The 22645-nt window shown below is 39.6% G+C and overlaps 2 protein-coding genes across 3 annotated transcripts in view; one reads left to right on the top strand and one right to left on the bottom strand.

Annotated features, from left to right (window-relative positions):
• Positions 1 to 4124, top strand: part of ace (angiotensin I converting enzyme (peptidyl-dipeptidase A) 1) — a 35713-nt gene extending 31589 nt beyond the window's left edge. The window contains exon 25 of the mRNA XM_021565081.3: positions 3558 to 4124. Coding sequence (XP_021420756.3) covers positions 3558 to 3778 — 221 coding nt within the window. The 3' untranslated portion in view covers positions 3779 to 4124. The remainder of the gene's footprint in view (positions 1 to 3557) is intronic.
• Positions 4125 to 6717: 2593 nt separating this feature from the next.
• Positions 6718 to 22645, bottom strand: part of itga3b (integrin subunit alpha 3b) — a 54449-nt gene continuing 38521 nt past the window's right edge. Inside the window, exons 12-26 of one of the 2 annotated variants that reach the window (XR_016487162.1) lie at positions 21756 to 21898; positions 21002 to 21148; positions 20821 to 20918; positions 19968 to 20136; positions 19771 to 19845; positions 19578 to 19657; positions 19349 to 19426; positions 19073 to 19175; positions 18621 to 18797; positions 12924 to 13040; positions 12638 to 12751; positions 12434 to 12532; positions 12177 to 12302; positions 11607 to 11770; positions 6718 to 11135 (exon numbers count right to left, since the gene is read on the bottom strand). Coding sequence is in view for 1 of the 2 variants with exons in the window: in XM_090202148.1 (XP_090058274.1) it covers positions 10968 to 11135; positions 12177 to 12302; positions 12434 to 12532; positions 12638 to 12751; positions 12924 to 13040; positions 18621 to 18797; positions 19073 to 19175; positions 19349 to 19426; positions 19578 to 19657; positions 19771 to 19845; positions 19968 to 20136; positions 20821 to 20918; positions 21002 to 21148; positions 21756 to 21898 (1694 nt within the window). In the remaining variant the exon portion in view is untranslated. The remainder of the gene's footprint in view (positions 11136 to 11606; positions 11771 to 12176; positions 12303 to 12433; positions 12533 to 12637; positions 12752 to 12923; positions 13041 to 18620; positions 18798 to 19072; positions 19176 to 19348; positions 19427 to 19577; positions 19658 to 19770; positions 19846 to 19967; positions 20137 to 20820; positions 20919 to 21001; positions 21149 to 21755; positions 21899 to 22645) is intronic. The other variant, XM_090202148.1, reaches the window with a different exon arrangement.

Here is a 22645-nt window from a genome sequence, read left to right as displayed (position 1 = left end):
ACTGTATATTTAATTTCCCTATCTTACCACAGTATTCAGGTAGCCTAGTGGTTAGAGCGTTGGACTACTAACCGCAAGGTTGCGAGATTGAATCCCCGAGCTGACAAGGTAAAAATCTGTCATTCTGCCCCTGAACAAGGCAGTTGTTTCTATGCTGTCATTCAAAATAAGAATTTGTTCTTAACTGACTTGCCTAGTTAAATAAAGTTAAAGTGGATAAATACATTTATGATAAATGTTTTATTGTTGGTATATAGTTGCTTGACAAACTCCTAACATTTCCGAAGGATCAGAAGTTTTTTTCGAAATTAGGACATTGTTTATAACCTCTTGGGGTCAAAATGGACCCCTAATGACACTTTTTAGGGTTAATTAATTTAACTGAATTACTAAATTACGAGTTATAGTTTAGTAGTTAAGCTTGACGATTTGATGACTTGGAGACATGTGTTGGGTGAAAAAAAAACTACTATGGCCTTGTAGCGTCTTATTTTTAATGACACTTTATCAGAGTAGCAGTTCAGCTGACTCAGGACAGTTTTGGGACCAAAGCCAGAAGAACCTAAAGCTCAATATTGGCATTATGATAACAAGATGGAAGTACACATTTCCTTAAATATTTTTTTCCAATAGCCCTCTTTCCAATGTACCCAGAGGGCAGTGTTTCAGTACTGTAGTTTAGCTGAAGTCGAGCCAAAAAAAGACAGCCCAGCCCCATAGAGAAGTCCAATTAGAACATTCCTAAAAATACACTTTCATTATCACCATTGTGCTGGGGCCGTTTATCATTTTTTAATGATATTTTACTCCTAGCCGACGATATTAACATTTTATATTCAACTGATGTCTGCCGTGTTTTTGGAAATTGTGATGACATCATCGCTGCTCATGCTGACCTCCAGTGCACACTAAGTGCGGGTGCGCAAGCGTTATGGGCTCTGTAAAGCAGATGGCAGCCACCACGAAACTGCATATGCGAATTTGAGTAGATTACGTTGAAAACAACAGTCGGCCATTTTTGACGGTGTCTCCAGTTCTTTTATAGGTCAATGATTAGAGCCACTAAAATTCCAATGTACTTAAGCTGAAACCAATCCCTCTGCAGAGAAACAACTGTTGTCAGGCCTGAAGCATTGTTTTTAGTGGGTTTAGAGGCTCCTAGCAATGAAATCAATACCTCCAATCCTTTATGATGAGTTCCTGCTGAAAGGAGGAGTTTGAGATTAGATAGAGCGAGGAGACAGGTGGAGAACAATGGAGAGAGATGGACTGGGATGTCAAAGACGGGGGGAAAGAACACGATAGAGGGGAAACTGGAATGTCAAAAAAGAGGGGGAGCGCAGAAGAGACCTCTGTTCTCTGACCACACTGACTGAACAAAGATGAAATGGCAGAAAGGATAAAACTCTTTCCTTTCTAATTATGCATTAAACACGTTTTTATGAGATTAATACTTGGTCTCAATGTTCTCAGTTTTGACACAAGCAATCTTAAATTAATGTACACTGAACAAAAATATAAAGTGTTTGTCCCATGTTTTATGAGCTGAAATAAAACATCCCAGAAATTTTCCATGTGTACAAAAAGCTTATTTCTCAAATTTTGTGCACAAATTTGTTTACATCCCTGTTAGTGAGCCTTTGTCAAGATAATCCATACACTTGACAGGTGTGACATATCAAGAAGCTTAAATGGCATGATCATTACACATTACCCCTTGTGCTGGGGCCAATAAAAGGCCACTCTAAAATGTGCAGTTTTGTTACACAACACAATGCCACAGATGTCTCAAGTTGAGGGAGAGTGCAATTTTGCATGCTGACTGCAGGAATATCCACCATAGCTGTTGCCAGAGAACTGAATGTTCATTTCTCTACCATAAGCCGCCTCCAATGTCCAACCGGCCTCACAACTGCCGACCACATGTATGGCGTCATGTGGGCAAGCGGTTTGTTGATGTCAACGTTGTGAGTAGAGTCGCCCATGCTGGAGTTGGGGTTATGGTAAAGGCAGGCATAAGCTACGAACAAAGACCATAATTGCATTTTGTTGGTGGCAGTTTGAATGCACAGAGATACCGTGACGAGATCCTGAGGCCCATTGTTATGCCATTCATCCGCCACTATCACCTCATTTCAGCATGATAATGCCCGGCCCCATGTCGCAAGGCTCTGTACACAATTCTTGGAAGCTGAAAATGTCCCAGTTCTTCCATAGCCTGCATACTCACCAGACATGTCACCCATCGAGCATGTTTGGGATGCTCTGTATTGAAGTGTACGACAGCAAATGGTGGTCACACCAGATACTGACTGGTTTTCTGATTGACGCCCCTACCTTTTTTTTTTAAGGTATCTGTGACCAACAGATGCATATCTGTATTCCCAGACATGTGAAATCCATAGATTACTATCAAATGTATTTATTTGAATTGACTGATTTCCTTATGAACTGCAACTCAGTAAAATCTTTGAAATGATTGCATGTTGCGTTTTTATATTTTTGTTCAGTGTAGTTTCTGAATTTTCAATCAGTAAGGCTGGTCTAAATGCTATTTTTTTAAATACTTTATCCATTAAGTACAACGTCATTCACATTGTTTCCTATTCTACGGGCATAGTGGGAATGTATACAAAGGTATCATCAGCATAGGTCTTGTTTCATGTTCTCTTTTCTACTTTGCAATGTGTGGAATGTCATTACCCCATTTACCTTGTTAGACTATGAGCACGGCACAATAATGCATATTCCTTATGCTTGTTGTTTAACCTATGGGTACACACTTGCAATCATCCCCTTCCTCTCTCTCAACCAATGGGCATACATCTTGGGAAGTATTTATATGTCAAAGTAACACGCAAGTGAAAGAACTTGTGTACCAACTAAAGTTAACAACAACCCTCCACCAGCTATAATAAAGGTAGACTCAGCGAAACGACGTTGCCAAGAGCAGCACCGCAGATATTGAGATGAGCGAGATACAAGACTTACACACAGGAGTTGTGCAAGAGTTCGCTTCATGCTGTTCACAGCGTGGTAGCCAGGGCAGCAAACAGCAGAGAAATTGAGCCTCACGCTTCAACGGTCTTAGTAGTTGCGGAAAAATGTACCCACTATGCTGTTTTCGTTCCGCATCTATGTCATATCGTTTTCTACCTTTTTTAAATGAAAGATTAGCCCTTTTTTTATGTTATGTAGTATTTATTCATCTCAGCGCGATGTTCTGTCATTCCTGTGGTAATTTTCATGTGACGCAAAACTCGTCATAACTGCCATATCGCTGCCTGCTTGAATAACGAATAGCTCAGATACACATGAAAACATTAAATGACCCTGGAAATCAATAGAATATCACTCAGATGCACAAATACGATATAACATTCAAAATGGGTGAATCTTTCCTTTTAAGGCCCGTCATTGGAACGCCTCATCAGTAAACAATTTTAATAAAATGTCATATTGCATTCCGTCTCTTGTTCGTTCATTTAAGCCTAGTACTAGATTGAAACAGGATAAGAGTGTCTTCTGATTCGCATCACTCACCTCTGTGTTTCCAGGTGACGGCTCAGAAACATCTCCCCCAGCCCCAATCCCAGTTCTAGATAATGGTAAAGTTAACTTTCTGGGCATGAGTCTGGATGGTGCAGCGGCTGCAGCAGGCCAGTGGGTCCTACTGGTCCTGGGCCTGGTGTTCCTAGTGGCCACCATCCTCCTGGGCTACAAGTACAAGAAATCAAAACGAAGAAATCTGTCCTCATCTGAGCTGGAGCTGAAGTAAGGCTGCACGTACTGCACTATTGGGAAAATACATTCCCCCGGTAACAGCAGTGTCATCATCAGTGTTTGTTTGTACCATGCATCCTGATTGGTTTAGTTTATTTTGGTCTGCTTCTCCCATATGTTGGATGTCTTGTATATTTATTGTATAAATTTGGAATCAAAATCATTTTTACTATGCAAAGAACAAAGAATCTAACAGTTATGTAATTTATTTTGTAATAACACTGAACAAATGTTTCAACTGGTCGTTTGTAAAGTCATTAATTGTGTATGCATTGTTTTTGGAAATATTGGATTTTTTTTCATTCAATACTTTGCCTTTCGAGAATAAAGAGAGGAATGTCCATTTGCTCTCTATTCATTGGTCAATGAGGTTCTGTGTGATAAGATGGATAAAACAATTAATAGCAATGTGTTTAATCGAGCAGGTAATAAGTTGTATATTTAGTCAAATAATGGGTATTAATAACGGGTAAAAACGGTTTAATTACAATACATTGACACAGCATGGTATAAAATAACACTACAGTGCAGTGGCGACCCGTCTTTCAGGCAGAGCCCCACCTGTTTTGAGTCCCACATTTTAAGCAAAAAAATAATATATTTTTATATATATTTTTTGGGGTACTTGCCTGTTTTGCATGTTATTTTGGCATTAATACGTATCACATATCAGTTTCCAAACACTGTAAAAATATATCATTGTGTTAATAAAGCTGCATGCAAACATGGTCTCTTTTTTTTTTGTTTTCTTGAGTAAAGCAGCTCCAAAATGCAGGTGTTTCAGCCTAGCTCAGTGCTTTCTGTGGTGGTGGTGGGGCAAGCCAGCAGAAAATATGAAGCGCTGCGCCGTGAATGGCTAAGTGTTCTGTCACTCATGGGGACACTACGTCACCTCCAAGTCTAAAGGTAGAGCAAGAAAAATCAAGCTCCTTGGGTGCTGCCATAGAGTTACATTAGGAGTGCCCATCCAAGAAGGCTCAAGGTCATTGGCCACAGATAAAATTATGTCAAATCATGTTATATGTACAGTAGTTTTGATTGGACTGATCATGTCAACATCAGACTTTCAAAATCTTAGCTAGCTGTCATCCTCGTGAATCAAGTAGACAATCTAACTGGCGAATCCTTTTTAATCCTTGTCATATGAAGAGAAATAATGAGAAATTATAGATAAAATGTATCGGTGCTCATCGGCCATTAGACATAAACATCCAACAAGAAGGAAATCGGAAATTCAACAATGAGCGGTTTGGAAAGAATCAGTCGGTAACTGCAAGCATTGCATAGCAATCACTAGCCTGCTATTCAGTGGAGTGGCTGTGTGGTCCCAAGTCTCTTTTCCAAGTTAAAAATGATAAACATTCAACATTGGCTGTGCTGTCAATGAAGCATGATTTGTGCCGCGCTCAAAACAACTGCAAAATCGGAACTGCAAAATCAGACTTTTAGTGAGTTCAAGACACCTGGGGAACTCAGGAAAAATTAGCTACGACTGGGAAAATAAGTTTTGAACTTTCATCCAACTCGTAATTGTAAATTTGGAACTCTGGCCTCTTACTAGAGCTACGACCTGAAGATCACTGACGTCATCATGATTCTACTTTAATTTTTATTTTTCCAGTTGTCTTGAAAGAACCATAAAGAAAAGAAGAAGAACTACTTCGCCACCTTCCTGTTCAAGTGAGCACAGCACAACAAGGTGAGTCCAAAAATGTATTGTATGCTGCTGCATAAATTATGTAACATGCCAGGGAGATATGGATACTGTAACTAAGAAAGTAATAAGTGTATGTTATGCAGTAAGCTGTTAGTAGCCCATGTGCCTCACCCTAATAATTTGGTATATTTTCACCTCTTAATTTCGTCTACTGTTCTGACTTGGTGGTGCACATGTAGCCTTTAACCTGTTTTTGAGAAATGTAATTATCGACTATTGTAAGCGCTTTCATCGTCTGCTTATATGTCCCCTTTATTTATCCTACGGTTCTGACTTAGTGTACAGGGAGAACACTGTAAGAATAGCCCATGTTCTAAATTCTGTCGCTGTACATTTCAAAAGTGCTGAACAAATAGTTATATTGACAACTGACGTCCTAGCTCACTCATTAATGTCTTAATCTAAATTATGGATTGCCTCATCCGCTTGTCGTCCCCTCATGCCATAGTTTGTACATCTCAATTGTCAGTAGAAACCACATTTTTTAACAAGTCAGCCATATCAGCTATGTTTTTTTTTAAATAGGCAGTAAATGAGGCTCCGTTGATAGCCAGGTGTAGCAGTGGTAAGGCGTTGGGACTGCTGTTGGGACAGCTTTATGTAGGCCCTAGCAGTTCGCCACTGTCGCTATACAGGGCTTGTAAGTAAGCATTTCACGGTAAGGTCTACACTTGTTGTATTCGGCGCATGTGACAAATAAAGTTTGATTTGTGTGCTTAATGAGTCTGCCAGATCAGAGGCAATAGGGATGACCAGGGATGTTCTGTTGGTAAGTGCGGGAATTGGACCATTTTCCTGTGCTGCTAAGCATTCAAAATGTAACGAGTACTTTTGGGTGTCAGGGAAAATGTATGGAGTAAAAAGTACAATATTTTCTTTAGGAATGTAGAGAAGTAAAAGTCGTCAAAATAATATAAGTAGTAAAGTAAAGTAAGGATACCCCAAAAATGTACTTAAGTAGTACTTTAAAATATTTTTACTTAAGTACTTTACACCACTGCCCATAAGGTCTGCTCAAAAGTCAGTGATGGGAAAAGTACCCAAATGTCATACGAGTAAAAGTCACCCAGTAAAATACTACTTGAGTAAAAGTCTAAAAGTATTTTAAACATATTTAAGTATCAAAAGTAAATGTAATTGCTAAAATATACTTTAGTATCAACAGTAAATGTATAAAATATTAAAAAATTCCTTATATTAAGCAAACCAGACGGCAGTTTTCTTGTTTTTTTTTAAATTTACTGATAGCCAGGGGGACACTCAAACACTCAGACATCATTTACAAATGAAGCATTTTTGTTTAGTGAGTCCGCCAGATCAGAGGCAGTAAGGATCACCAGGGATGTTCTCTTGATAAGTGAGTGAATTGGACCATATTCCTGTCCTGCTAAGCATTCAAAATGTAACGAGTACTTTTGGATGTCAGGGAAAATGTATGGGAAAAAAGTACATTATTTTCATTAGGAATGTAGTGAAGTAAAAGTAAAAGTTGTAAAAAAAATATATAAACAGTAAAGTACAGATACCCCCCCAAAAATACTTAAGTAGTATTTTTAATTAAGTACTTTCCACCACTGTCAAAAGTAATGCACTACGTGGGGAATAGGGTGCCATTTGGTGTGCTGACAGACAGTTGTGTAACCACTCCAGTAGCTGTCTACTCTCTGTATACTGAGAAATGTTCTGTGGGCATTAGTTATGCAGGTTGACCACAACAAGAAATGCTCTGTGGGCATTAGTTATGCCGGTTGACCACAACAAGAAATGCTCTGTGGGCATTAGTTATGCCGGTTGACCACAACAAGAAATGCTCTGTGGGCATTAGTTATGCAGGTTGACCACAACAAGAAATGCTCTGTGGGCATTAGTTATGCCGGTTGACCACAACAAGAAATGCTCTGTGGGCATTAGTTATGCAGGTTGACCACAACAAGAAATGCTCTGTGGGCATTAGTTATGCAGGTTGACCACAACAAGAAATGCTCTGTGGGCATTAGTTATGCCGGTTGACCACAACAAGAAATGCTCTGTGGGCATTAGTTATGCCGGTTGACCACAACAAGAAATGCTCTGCCGCACACCAAACATTCCACATAACTTCACAATATGAAGCACAGTAATGAACGATGGAAGAAACTACGCAAGTAAAATGTTACAATGTAAATGATTCAGGAGAAATGCAGTCATTCAAACAGTCAGTCATTCCATTTGAGCAGTCACAGGGTAATTTACAACGAGAATATGAATACATCAAATCCCGTTGTTCATGCTCACAATCTACAGTACACTGTGTGGTACAGCGTTTACCGTGAATGCAGTCTCCGCTAACGCGGGAGAATTGCCTTTAAATTCAAATCACGCTGTAACGCTGAATTTCCACAATACGGATTGAATATGGCCCTAAGTGTAGTGTCTGTAGCCCGCTGACATTGCTGTCATGTACAGTAATCAGGCCAAAGACCTATACATTAAGTTCAGTGTTACGACTCCCTCTATATGATTACATCAAGAACAACCGCACCGGCACTCTACTGTCGTAAAATCGCACAGTTCAGTGAAATAAATCCTAATTTAGGGAAGTGTTCATCTCTCGTCAGACACTCACAGTTCAAGTGCACTACAACCATCCCATCCCACCACCGATTATTGGCTTGTTTCAAAGATGGAGCATAAAAACAAGCTACCACTAGGCTATTCTATGTCTTGCTGGAGTGCTTAAGGGCCATTGTGAGAAGCAGATATGCAGAGGATGGATAGGGCCAGTAGGGTCACATACAGTATGTACTGCCATTTCATACCGCAGGTAAATGTCTTGTCCTGGAGGCAGCTACAAAGTCGAAATTTGCTATATTGTAAAAAATAATGAAAACAAAAATGAGCTTTTTGTTTAAATTCCGATTTGATGACTTTGTGGCTGTGCCAGCTAAAATCAAATCAAATCAAATGTTATTTGTCACATACAGATGGTTAGCAGATGTTAATGCGAGTGTAGCGAAATGCGTGTAACCGAGGCGGCCATCTCTGTCGGCGCCGGAAGTCATTAGCTAGTGTCCACTCTGCAGAGCAGCCTCCAGAATAAGATTCATGACGAAAAACACTATTCTGCTTTCATACAAATTGTTTTTCTTGTTTCCCTTCTGTAATGTGCTTTCTGTCCATCCAAGATCTACTGGAAACAACAGTGACTTTAAACTCTAACTTTAAACCCTGAAAATATGCTCTGTCTAAAGCTGTGCAGATACAAGTTTCCTGTTTGCAATGCACCAACATACTGCTTGATCTTGCACTGGAGTGTACTGCATGCAATCCACAGACATACAGTGCCTTCAGAAAGTATTCACACCCCTTGACTTTTTCCACATTTTGTTATGTTACAGCTTGAATTTAAAATGGAATAAATTTTGATTTTGTGTCACTGTCCTAAAAGTGGAATTATGTTTTAAGACATGAAAAGCTGACATTTCTTGAGTCGTCAAGTATCCAACCCCTTTGTTATGGCACTCTAAATAAGTTGAGAAGTAAACATTTGCTTAACAAGTCATATAATAAGTTGCATGGACTCACTCCGTGTGCAATAATAGTGTTTAACGTGAATTTTTTTGAATGACTACCTCATCTCTGTACCCCACACATACAATTATCTGTAAGGTCCATCAGTCAATCAATGAATTTCAAACACAGATTCAACCACAAAGATCAGGGAGGTTTTCCAATGCCTCGCAAAGGGCACCTATTAGTAGATGGGTAAACATTTAAAGAAGCAGACATTGAATATCCCTTTGAGCATGGTGAAGTTATTAATTACACATTGGATGGTGTACCATATCCAGTCACTACAAAGACATAACTCAGTTTGCCCGGAGAGGAAGAAAACTGCTCAGAGATATCACCTTGAGGCCAATCGTGTCTTTAAAACAGAGTTAAATGGCAGTGATAGAAAACTGAGGATGGATCAACAACATTGTGGTTACTTCGCAATACTAACCTAAATGACAGAGTGAAAAGAAGGCTGTACAGAATAAAACAAATATTCTAAAAATGCATTGTGCTTGGAATAGGGCACTAAAGTAAAACTGCAGAAAAATTGTCAAAGAAATTAAATGTATGTCCCGAATACGAAACGTTATGTTTCGGGTAAACGAAAACACATGAGTACCACATTTTTTTCAAGCATGGTGGTTGCTGCATCATGTTATGGGTATGCTTGTCATCGGCAAGGACTAGGGAGTTTTTTTTAGGATAAAAAGAAACGGAATAGAGCTAAGCACATGACCTAAGACACAATACACTGGAGTTGCTTACCAAGACGACATTGAATGTTCCTGAGTGGCCTAGTTAGTTTAGACTTAAATCGGCTTGAAAATCTATGGCAAGACTAGAAAATGGCTGTCCAGCAGTGATCAACAACCAACTTGACAGAGATTGAAGAATAAAAAAAATAATTATGTGCAAATGTTGTATAATCCAGGTGTGCAAAGCTCTTAGAGACTTACCCAGAAAAACTTACAGCTGTAATCACTGCCAAAGGTGATTCTAACATGTATTGACCCAGGGGTGGGAATACTTATGCAAATGAGATATTTCTGTATTTAATTTTCAATATATTAGCAAACATTTCTAAAAAGATGTTTCCCCTTTGTCATAATGGGGTTTTGTGAGTAGATGCGTGAGACTTTTTATTTATTTAATCAATTTTTGATTTCAAGCATTGTAACACAACAACATGTGGAATAAGTCAAGGGGTATTGCATACTTCCTGAAGGCACTGTAGAGTGTCATCACTGAATCGATCTCTTTTAAGGCACTGTCATTGTTCTGTCATAACAAAGTCATCCTGATGATTAATAAAGCTCTGCACAGTTCAAAATAATCTCCCAAACTACGGTTGTAGTGACGTCATCGCTAAACCACTGACAATCAGTGACATTCTAAAACAAAGAGATATGAAAGGAACGGTACATTCACTAAGAATTTTTACAGACTCTCTACAGACTCGTTCACCTGATTATTTTTTTAAACAGTGACAACAAAAAAAACTACTTTGCTCAGGAACTTGCAGATAGATCGTATGGAAGAAAAATATACATGCAAAGATTTTTAGTTTTTTTCCAGTACTTAAATATGCAGTGGTAGGAAAATAAATCAAATTTACAACCAAACTGGGATTTTTAAACACTCTTTCAATGTACAACACTGCTTTCATCAAAATACTTTAAACATTGCAATTTCTGAAACAGAATATTTGGCATATTGCACAAAAAAAAAAAAAAAAATATTTTGATGAAATCTACAGAGGAGAGAAAGGTTCCAGAATCAATGTGGTCAGTGATCAGTATTCACAATTGGTCTGTGTGCTGTGCCCTCCAAGTTGTGTGACATCCCAAAAACCCTTGTGTCCTTCCGTCACAATGCCCCTGAACTTTGGCAGAGGTCAAGAGTTCAGAGTTCAGGGTCATAGGTCAGGGTTTCAGTAGTAGTAACGTTGCATCTCTGTCCAGTTGGTGATCCAGTACTTCTTGTCCGGATCCTCTGGCTGGAAGCCCATGTTAAACTGGTAGCGTTCCTCCTTGCGGATTTTCACTCCATGGTACTTTGGCATAATCCGGTAGTAGATGGCCCGCTTGAAGAAGCCAAGCTGTTGAGAAGACAGACAAGTAGACAACACAGCATTAGGGAAAGCCATATTCAAATAGTGTTGTACTGTTGATTTTTTTTTAAATGTAAGAATTGGAATATCTGGAGGCTAAACTCAGGAATTAGACAAAGTTAGACAATTTCTGTTAGAAATGTATTTTCCCATAGAGTAAAAAAAGTGATTGAAGAGGAAAGAGAGTAGTCATTCATCAGGAGAGTGAGAGATGCTGCAGAATAGATACTCAGTAAATATGGTAGAAAAGACAAGTAGAAAATATTAGGTACAGCCTGAAAAAGAAGGGAGACACAAACGCTAGTTAGAATTGACAATGAAGAAGAGTTAGTATGGAATAAATCCAAATTCCCCTTCGACACATTACTAGCCAACAACCAAATTCATCCCACAATCTACAAGGCGTTACATCTAGTGTGCTATACGCTGCCCACGGCGGAGGCCGGAGGACTGCATTACCCAGGCGCCCTAGTGGAGTGTAGCATGGCCCCTCATTGGGGGCCTCTCCTGTCTCAGTAGTCCTCAGTCAGCCTCTCCGTCTCTGAGGGCTGGCTCTTCATCTCAGCCTTCTGGCCTTTGGCCTCGTACATCTCCCTCCTGCTGGCCCTCCTGAAGAAGCCACACTGGGGGACCACGCGGTACAGTTAGACTGGAGCTACATGGAGAAGCTAATGACTACAGTAGCTAGCGGTAGCGAGCTAGTGCTATCGGGTTTAATGGGGCAGCACTTATACATACTGTAGGCTAGTCACTAGCAGTAGCATGCTAAAACTAGCGCAGTTGAGTTTAATGGGGTATTACTGATAGGTACAGTATAACATACCTGATACAAACACAGTCAATATAAAAAGGCAGTCACAAATGTAGGCAACATAGAATAATGTATTTTACTGGTGCATTGGAGTAAATGGGATACTATTGCAAGCAAGCAGTGTACAACAGACATGTCATAACAGGTTTACATTCAAACATGATACCCACAAAAAGTATAGTTATAGTTATCAATCAGAAAGTCATTAGGGTTCTCACCTTCCATAGTATGATGCTGATGACTCCTAACAGCAGGATTCCTGCTACCACGGCAACGATGATGATCCACAGGGGAACCTCGTAAGGTGTTTCCACCCCAAGGACTGGGTCAATGTCCACTATGAACTGGAGGATGGAAAAGAAAGAAAGAGAGAGAGAAAGAAAGAGAGGAATATCATAATCAATATACATATTATCCATACCATACTAAGAATACCATTTGTCTACGTCATCATCATCATCGTTATGACACTAACCTCTCTGGTCTCATTTTCCATCTTGATGGTGGGGTTGTCCGTCACAAGTTTCAGTGTGGCCTGACCTCTAACCTTAATCCTCAAAGCATTTTTATAGTCCTGCCAAACACACACAACCCAAAAAGGTATGGTCATGACCCTATTCGGATTTGGCAATTTGACCCTTTTGGTCAAAGAGTCTTGCTGTATCATCTGACCTCTCACCTCTAGCATAGTGCTGTTCCACACCCGTGACCTCACAATGATCTTGGCAGAGGTAGACATGTTGATCAAGGGACAGGTGAACGTCACACAGCGGGCTGTCCACTTTGAACAATCCTTCACAACAAAAACATGCCCAGAATTAGGACCGGACACTAGACACTAGGCTCATCAATGGTGCTTCTAGAGCCCTTAAATTACAGTAAGTGTCTGGATGAGCTTTTATGATCACAGCATCAGAATTGGTAGATCATGGACATAATTAAATTGTCTAATGGCCTGTCCTCACCAGTAGGTAGGTCTCTTTACGAGGAGTCAGCACGGTAAGGACAGCCTGTGGCTCGATGATGCGAGGGTGTTCGCCCTCCACCGCTCGCTTGGGACGTTTGCTCCTGTTCTTGGACAACTGGGCAGAGAGAGACAGACAGGAGAGGAGGAGAGGAGGAGAAAGAGAGAAAAGGTAGAAGAGGGGGAGGCGACAGACAAAGAGGCACATTACAACAGTAATTACTGGAATGGAAATAAAGACAACTCCTGCTAACTTCTCAAAATATCATTGACATTTTCAGTCTATCTTTGTGCAGACATAGGGCTCTATTCAATCTGTATTGCTGAAGCGTTACAGATTCCAAGACAGAAATGTATAGGTCATTTCCGATTGAGCAGACATACGCAGCGTTTACCGTGAATGCAGTCTCCGCTAAAGCGGGAACATTGCCTTTAAATGTCAATCATGGTGTAAAGCTGAACGTCCGCGGTGCGGATGGGCTGGATTCAATCAGATCTGCTTTGCCCGACATCTGCTTAGCGATTGTTTTGGTGGTGTCGGAGGTCAAATCCAAAAGCGTCTCCTGGCATTATACCGAAAGCAGACATTGGCTGCTTCGGAGTCGAACCCGACGCAGCCTTGTTTAGAAGTAGGAACACCGGAATGTGAGATGTAATCTACACCTCCATTAGGATGATAGAAACGCTCATCATTTTGTTTATGACAACTTTAACCTCATTATTTCCTTATAGCCTACACTTTCTTGTTCTGAACTTTTAACGCAAGTGGGACGGGTGTGGCTTCGTGACAATGATCAAGACCCAGCTAACAATTTTAGGGAGTGAGAACATGTTTGTTACGTTACCCGTAATGTTCTCTTGATGTTTGAGTGTCCAGTTCTGTTAGTTAGGGGGAACATCCCATTTATGTCAGACCTTCTGTGAACCTTTTTTACCATGGTTTTTTGTGTGTGTGTGTTAAAGTTAGGAGAACATTCCCTTAATGTCACACAGAACTTATCTAGAACGTGATTACAAAGTTCTCAGAGTACACAAGACCAATGTTCTAGACACGTTGCATGGGAACGTTGCAAGAGCATTTATTTGCTTCAAGTTGTCAGGACGTGGTCCCAAAGACATATACTCACCCTCAAAAAAAAGTCATTAAACATCACACCTTGCTACTGTTAAAACAGAGCCAATCACAGTTATTTTTGTCTGTTGGCAAGGTTAGGGACACACACACACACACACACACACACACACACACACACACACAGTAATTATTATTCAACATGTCCTCACCTGGGATTTGTACTCACAACCTCTTGGTTCACGTCTTCCTGTTACGCCACCATGTGTTTCAGTAATCAATTCATTTGACTGTTCTCTTATCGTTGATTTGATTGACTTACTTCAACAATTTCAGCATTTTCTGCTTCGTTGTCTAATGTTGGTGAGGCATATTAACCTGTTTTAACGCCTGTGATCAATAAACTTTTTTCTTCAGTGTACTTTTAACAGAGCTGAGATTTACGTCAAAGTGCATTCGCCCTTTTGCTTACGGAGGTGGGTTTTGGGTTTCTTCTGGACAGGCCCTAACTATCCTGGCCATATAAGCACATGCTCTAGAGATATCCCTTATTGGGACAGTGACTTGGTTGTTCGTCATTGATGGTGGCCTGGATTCTAGACCCGCTAGTGGTGTCAGACAACTCTAACTTCCTGAGCAATAGATGTTCACGTATTCATTTGGCAACAGTTACAACACAGATATCTGATCTAATTTAAAAGAGTTTCTCATTGAAAGATGGGAACTGGTAGAACTCTAGACCGTATTTGTTAAATCCACACAACATATATACTGTGTAGAACAACATACGTCTCTGATAAAGACTCCCATCACTGGATTTCGATCTGCAACACCCCTAATTGGTTGCTGTAAGGTGGCTCAGGCGGTAGTGTTGCTTCTGATAGAAACATACCTAGAACATGGTTGCCATGTCGTCAGAAATGTGTATATTTACAGTACAGTAGCATGTCTGCCAGTTGTAGCAAAAACAATACACAACACAGAGTTCCATCTCCAAGTTTTAATGTGGAAAAAAAATGGACAAATTGCAACAGAATCGCTTGAGACCAATGTTTGGGGTAACATATTACTTACAGTTGTATTACTTTTATTTGTAGGAGTGATATAACGAGTTCATGTCTTCAAATACTGTATTGTTATTACAGTTATCTTTTCAAGTAAACATATCTCTACCGGCGTGTTATATATATTTTTAAAGCTTTGTCTCATACTAACAGAATTCATGTTGTAGGCTAACACGTTTCCAATAGGCTACCGTAAAGCTGAAAATCAAAGAAAGATGGCAGCTGTGTTCTTACCCCGCTTAGCCTTTTCCTTGTTGAAATGCTCCCATTATTTTGAGTTAATCAAGGTGAAAGAGAACAACGTTTAAGTCAAATGCAAACTCTGTGACCTCCCAAGTGGTGCAGTGGTCTAAGGCAGTGGTCTAAGGCAGTGGTCTAAGGCACTGCATTGCAGTGCTAGCTGCTCTGTTGTATCGGTTATTGTGCACTTGTTTTTATGGGTCTCGTCCCCTGTATTATTTTGAGGTTTACACCTCACTCTTGTGTTTTTGTTACATCCCTGTGTTATATAAATACATGTTTGTTTTTGTTACATCCCTGTGTTATATAAATACATGTTTGTTTTTGTTACATCACTGTGTTATATAAATACATGTTTGTTTTGGTTACATCCCTGTGTTATATAAATACATGTTTGTTTTTGTTACATCACTGTGTTATATAAATACATGCTTGTTTTTGTTACATCCCTGTGTTATATAAATACATGTTTGTTTTTGTTACATCCCTGTGTTATATAAATACATGTTTGTTTTTGTTACATCACTGTGTTATATAAATACATGTTTGTTTTGGTTACATCCCTGTGTTATATAAATACATGTTTGTTTTGGTTACATCCCTGTGTTATATAAATACATGTTTGTTTTTGTTACATCACTGTGTTATATAAATACATGTTTGTTTTTGTTACATCACTGTGTTATATAAATACATGTTTGTTTTTGTTACATCCCTGTGTTATATAAATACATGTTTGTTTTGGTTACATCCCTGTGTTATATAAATACATGTTTGTTTTGGTTACATCCCTGTGTTATATAAATACATGTTTGTTTTTGTTACATCACTGTGTTATATAAATACATGTTTGTTTTTGTTACATCACTGTGTTATATAAATACATGTTTGTTTTTGTTACATCCCTGTGTTATATAAATACATGTTTGTTTTGGTTACATCCCTGTGTTATATAAATACATGTTTGTTTTTGTTACATCACTGTGTTATATAAATACATGTTTGTTTTTGTTACATCACTGTGTTATATAAATACATGTTTGTTTTGGTTACATCCCTGTGTTATATAAATACATGTTTGTTTTTGTTACATCCCTGTGTTATATAAATACATGCTTGTTTTTGTTACATCCCTGTGTTATATAAATACATGTTTGTTTTTGTTACATCCCTGTGTTATATAAATACATGTTTGTTTTTGTTACATCACTGTGTTATATAAATACATATTTGTTTTGGTTACATCCCTGTGTTATATAAATACATGTTTGTTTTGGTTACATCCCTGTGTTATATAAATACATGTTTGTTTTTGTTACATCACTGTGTTATATAAATACATGTTTGTTTTTGTTACATCACTGTGTTATATAAATACATGTTTGTTTTTGTTACATCCCTGTGTTATATAAATACATGTTTGTTTTGGTTACATCCCTGTGTTATATAAATACATGTTTGTTTTGGTTACATCCCTGTGTTATATAAATACATGTTTGTTTTTGTTACATCACTGTGTTATATAAATACATGTTTGTTTTTGTTACATCCCTGTGTTATATAAATACATGTTTGTTTTTGTTACATCCCTGTGTTATATAAATACATGTTTGTTTTGGTTACATCCCTGTGTTATATAAATACATGTTTGTTTTGGTTACATCCCTGTGTTATATAAATACATGTTTGTTTTTGTTACATCACTGTGTTATATAAATACATGTTTGTTTTTGTTACATCACTGTGTTATATAAATACATGTTTGTTTTTGTTACATCACTGTGTTATATAAATACATGTTTGTTTTTGTTACATCACTGTGTTATATAAATACATGTTTGTTTTTGTTACATCACTGTGTTATATAAATACATGTTTGTTTTTGTTACATCACTGTGTTATATAAATACATGTTTGTTTTTGTTACATCACTGTGTTATATAAATACATGTTTGTTTTTGTTACATCACTGTGTTATATAAATACATGTTTGTTTTTGTTACATCACTGTGTTATATAAATACATGTTTGTTTTTGTTACATCACTGTGTTATATAAATACATGTTTGTTTTTGTTACATCACTGTGTTATATAAATACATGTTTGTTTTTGTTACATCACTGTGTTATATAAATACATGTTTGTTTTTGTTACATCACTGTGTTATATAAATACATGTTTGTTTTTGTTACATCACTGTGTTATATAAATACATGTTTGTTTTTGTTACATCACTGTGTTATATAAATACATGTTTGTTTTTGTTACATCACTGTGTTATATAAATACATGTTTGTTTTGGTTACATCCCTGTGTTATATAAATACATGTTTGTTTTTGTTACATCCTTGTGTTATATACACACACACACGCGTGTTTGTTGTTGGGCTTTGTCCCCGTCATTTTCATGACGTACTTTATTTTGGGTTAGAGAAATAAATAAAAACTATTACGTATTCCTGTGCCTGTCTCCCATCATTATACAGCGTGACAATATCTATAGGGAATGTGCTTATTGGGCCAGTATAGTTAGGCCCTGACCAGAAGAAACCATAGCCCCTCCTCCCTAGGCAATTGTGATCTGATTGGCTCAACAACAGTAACAAGATGTGATGTGTAATGACATTTTGGGGGGAAACATGAATGTTCTTGCAACGCTCCCATGAAACATGTCTAGAACATTACTATCTTGTATTCTGGGAACATGGCAACCATGTTCTGTGTATGTTTGGTGGGACGTTGATTGAATATTCTCCTAACCCACCGAAAACTGGACACACAATTAAACTTGTCTATAACATGAATAACTTATGTTCTGTGAACATGGTAACCACATTCTGGGTAACTTCCATGTGACATTAAGGCAATGGTCTCTTGGAGACATTCCATGCACATCATGGAAAGGTTCTCATGAAAACGTTAGTTCATGACCTAATGAGACTATTATGGGAACGTTCTCTAAAGTTGTAGAAACCTTTGTTGTTAGCTGGGGAGCAGCTGCTCACCGATTTGACAGCTCCAACATAGTTACACCTCCGTCACCGCCAAAATATCAGCTATGCGGGTGTCGGCTATCACTGGTTAACGGTTGAACTGATTGAATCTAGGCCATAATGAATATTTAGCCTCTTTTAGACTTGGGTGTTTTGTTCCAAACAGTACTCTCTATTGCAAATATTTCTGATTAACTGTGGGTGTAAACAGAGATTGAGGAGTCCTACGTTAATCATATTTTTATAACACACTGGTCCCAGTTGGCCATAGAGATACAATATAATTTGGTGGCCTGTATAGAGCCTCAGAAAGACTCTGGTAACTCACTGTGAGGTTGAGAAGATTGACGATGTCCCCTGGAGGGACACAGTGGGTCTCAGTTGTCCCCTTGGTGACGATCTCAGTCAGGTAGAGAAGCCACTTCCCACTGGTCACCTCGAAGGGCCACTCAAACTCTACGGCCAGGATCCCCAGCGCCCCCAGAGGCTCTCCCTCCACTGACACCTGGTGGTAGAAGGGTGGTATCAAAGTCACCACAGGACAGACACAGGGCAACAGGACAGATATCGATATAGAAATACAATGTATACAAAGCTGACAGGATTCCTCATTCTGTGACAGCAAAGCATGTCTGTTCTACATAAAGAATTGGCAAAGTCTTTCCATCCACATATTACCTCACAATACTGTTACGCCTACAAGTACAGGTCAGAATGTAAGGGAAACATGACTCACTAGCCCACAACATGGCTGACGTTAGCTAAGTGTTGGTGTCTCACCTTGAAGGTGTATTCCACAAGACTGCCCACGTCACTGGTCGTGTTCATAGCTGATTCTCCCATCACCTCCCCGCTGAAGTAGGTCTGGACCAGGGGATTCTCTCTGTTTAGAGAGGGAGAGAAGGGGAAGAAGAAGAGAGAAGAAGAAGGATAAGGGAGGGGGTCAACAGAAGTTAGTTGGCTACAGTGTTATACCTCCTTATCCATTTTGAATGAATCCAGCCACACAGCATGGCATCAGGACAACATCAAACATGTGTTTAAAGTTCCACTTACATGGAGAAGGAGGTCTGGATGGAGGTCTCAATCAACAGAACCACAGACACCGGGTACAGGTCATTCTGCTCACTCAACCTGGGGAAACAACACCGACACAAGTGTTTATTCAGCGAGCTTACCCACTTAACCCTATTCATATTTCAACCTTGGACATAAAGACTGACTGTTGCCGATCTGATAATGAGTTCACGATATAGAGCGACGACAAATGCCTCCTGTTACTTACGTGGACAACAGCAACTGAGACTCAATCTCCCTGGTTTGGAGGTTGATCCCTGTTGTTTCAAAGATGAGCTGCAGAGAGACCTGCAAAACCCCGGGATGGTCATAATATTTGAACTACTGCCAATCAATATTCCAATAGGTTCAAATTAATGCATGTATAAATTATACGTGGAATAACAACACCGTGGCCTTACCTTCTCATTGCTCCTCAGTGGATTCCCCAGCTCACACATAACAGTCTCTCCAGCACGGCATTCTACACCAGTATCCTGCACATAATATAGGTATGGTACTACTATCTGCATGTACAGGACGTACTGCAGTTAAAGGAGCAATTCAAGTCAACAGCCAGAATTCCCCCTAACCCTCTGTCACCCTCCGGTGGACTTACATGTGAGCGCACGCCAGAGTAACGGAGCGTGGAGGGGGTGGAGATGTTGAGCATGGCCTGGTGGGCGTCCTCAGCTACCTTCCCAGGGCCTGGCACGTTAGTTATCTCCACAAGTAGCACCACCTTTTTCACATTACTGCTGTACTGCAGCAATTGGCGTTTCCCCTGACTGCGTACAAACAGAGAGCAAGCATCACAGTTCATGCATGATTTATTTAGCCTTTATTTTACTAGGCAAGTCAGTTAAGAACAAATTCTTATTTACAATGACGGCCTACCCCGGGCCGATACTGGGACAATTGTGTGCCGCCCTATGGGGGCTCCCGATCACGGCCGTTGTGATACAGCCCGGGATCGAACCCGGGTCTGCAGTGACACCTGCGCTACTCGGTCCCTTAAATTATTAGGGGCCTTATACAAAATACTGCACCAGAGAGAGACTGTGTTGAATCTGAAGCACTGTGGTCCCCACCATTTTTTTTTTTAGGTCTACCGGGGTCACACTATATTTGGATAGTCCATCTGTAGATGCTCTACGGATTGTCATACTATCAACAAACTATCTGTTGATAAGCAACTGCTTCCTGAAGTTAGGTTAGGGTTTTCGGGTAAGTTTTAGAATACGGGTAGGGTTTAGGTTAGAGTTAGGATAATGGTTAAGGTTAGGGTTAGTAGATAGTCTGTAGAGTGGACTATGCAAAGAAATTGTCACCAACTATTCTACATGATTGGGGCTTGATCAAGTCTCGATTAATTCAATTCCAACTTACAGTTATTAGAGTAAACTTAATTTTCAACGTAGTCAGACTGATACCCGGTGTTTTACATATCTTCCTCTGTGTTTTCCACATACCTGGGGTAAGGCTTCAGTAACTCGTTAGCAAACGCTGCTGTTAGCTGCAGGTTACTGGTGCACCTGTTGTCTGAGCCACACTCCTTCTGGAAGTTGATCTGCAAAGGAGGAGAAAGAGTTCCAAAACGTACTCATCACTACATACATACTCGATGGAATTATTCCTAAGTCCGTAACATACCTCTTTCCTCTCAGTCACTTTCTGTTTGTGGCTCAGTACAGGGTAGGAGTCCAGGTTCTGCAGGGCCTTTCTAACTTTGGGTTTCTGCTCATCCAGGGACACGTTGAGGGAGAAAACCACCGGCTCCAGTTTGTCCCTCACAGGATCCTGGAGATGATGATATAGATGAGTGTGTGTGTGGTCATATGTGTGTGTGTGTGCCTGTGTGAGCAGTCATATACAGTGCACTCGGAGAGGATTCCGTTTTGGTGCCCTTTCCCAGATCTGTGCCTCGACACAATCCTGTCTCGTAGCTCTACAGACAATTCCTTCGACCTCATGGCTTGGTTTTTGCTCTGACATGATACGGTTAACTGTGGGACCTTACATAGACAGGTGTGTGCCTTTCCAAATCATGTCAATTCAATTGAATGTACCACAGGTGGACTCCAATCAAGTTGTAGAAACATCTCAAGGATGATCAAAGGAAACAGGATGCACCTGAGTTCAATTTCGAGTCTCATAGCAAAGGGTCTGAATAATTACGTAAATAAGTAAATCTGCTAAAATTCTTTAAAACTTTTTTTCGCTTTGTCATTATGGGGTATTGTGTGTAGATTGATGGGGGAAAAAAATATGTAATACATTTTAGAACAAGACTGTAACGTAACAACATGTGTAAAAAGTCAAGGGGTCGGAATACTTGCAAATGCACAGTATGTGTGTGTGTGTGTGTGTGTGTGTGTGTGTGTGCATGCGTGCGTGCAGTATTTACCTCTAGTCTGAGCTCCAGCACCTGACACTCGGTCTTGGGAGATGGCATGGTAAGGAGGCCTGTGTAGGTGGCAAGCTTATTGACAAGGAAGAGAACTCGAGGGCTCCGGCGATGCATGTCGGCTTCCACTGTGTACTTCACCACTGCAAAGGGAGGAAAAACAAAAGTAGTTAGATGTACAGCCATACATACAGTACACCCCCCTCCATACTGTATGTATTTAGACAGTGAAGCTTTTTTTCTATACTCCAGTTTCATATTAGGGGACATTATAGCATGTCAGCTTTTAGTTGAGGGTATTTTCATACATAAAGTGTATCTGTTTTACAGTTTAGAAATGAAAGCACTTCAGGTTTCAAGTCCTCCCCATTTAAAGAAGTCCTAAGTACATTTTTATATTTTAGCAGACACTCTTATCCAGAGCAACTAGGGTTAAGTGCCTTGCTCAAGGGCACATCGACAGACTTTTCACCTACCCGGCTCGGGGATTCAAACAAGCAACCTTTCAGTTACTGAACCAACGTTCTTAACTGCTAGGTTAAATTCACTTATAATGTATTCAAAAGCTTATTATTGGGTCCCATATTGCTTGCATGCAATGAATACATCATGCTTGTGACTGCACAAACCTGTTGGATACATTTGCAGCTTGTTTTTGCACAGTAGGAACACAATGGTGAATACTGTCTTGTGCCATTTTAAGTAAGAACAGAATATTTTTCTTATGCTTTATTGACAGACAGAGTAGAAACAGTGGGAGATGAAGTTGGAAGGCAGCACACTGGGATTGAACTCTGGCCTCCAGCTGGGAGTCACATATCTGCATGGAGCTAGGAGTGTTACCACAGGACCACAGCGCCACACTAGTGGAAGGTTCTGAACATTTCTAC

This window comes from Oncorhynchus mykiss, chromosome 16, assembly GCF_057628025.1.
Source record: "Oncorhynchus mykiss isolate SJ-2025 chromosome 16, ASM5762802v1, whole genome shotgun sequence".
Classification (NCBI taxonomy): domain Eukaryota; kingdom Metazoa; phylum Chordata; class Actinopteri; order Salmoniformes; family Salmonidae; genus Oncorhynchus; species Oncorhynchus mykiss.
Note: the sequence above shows the minus strand (reverse complement) of the source record. Positions and strands in the feature narration are given on the sequence as shown.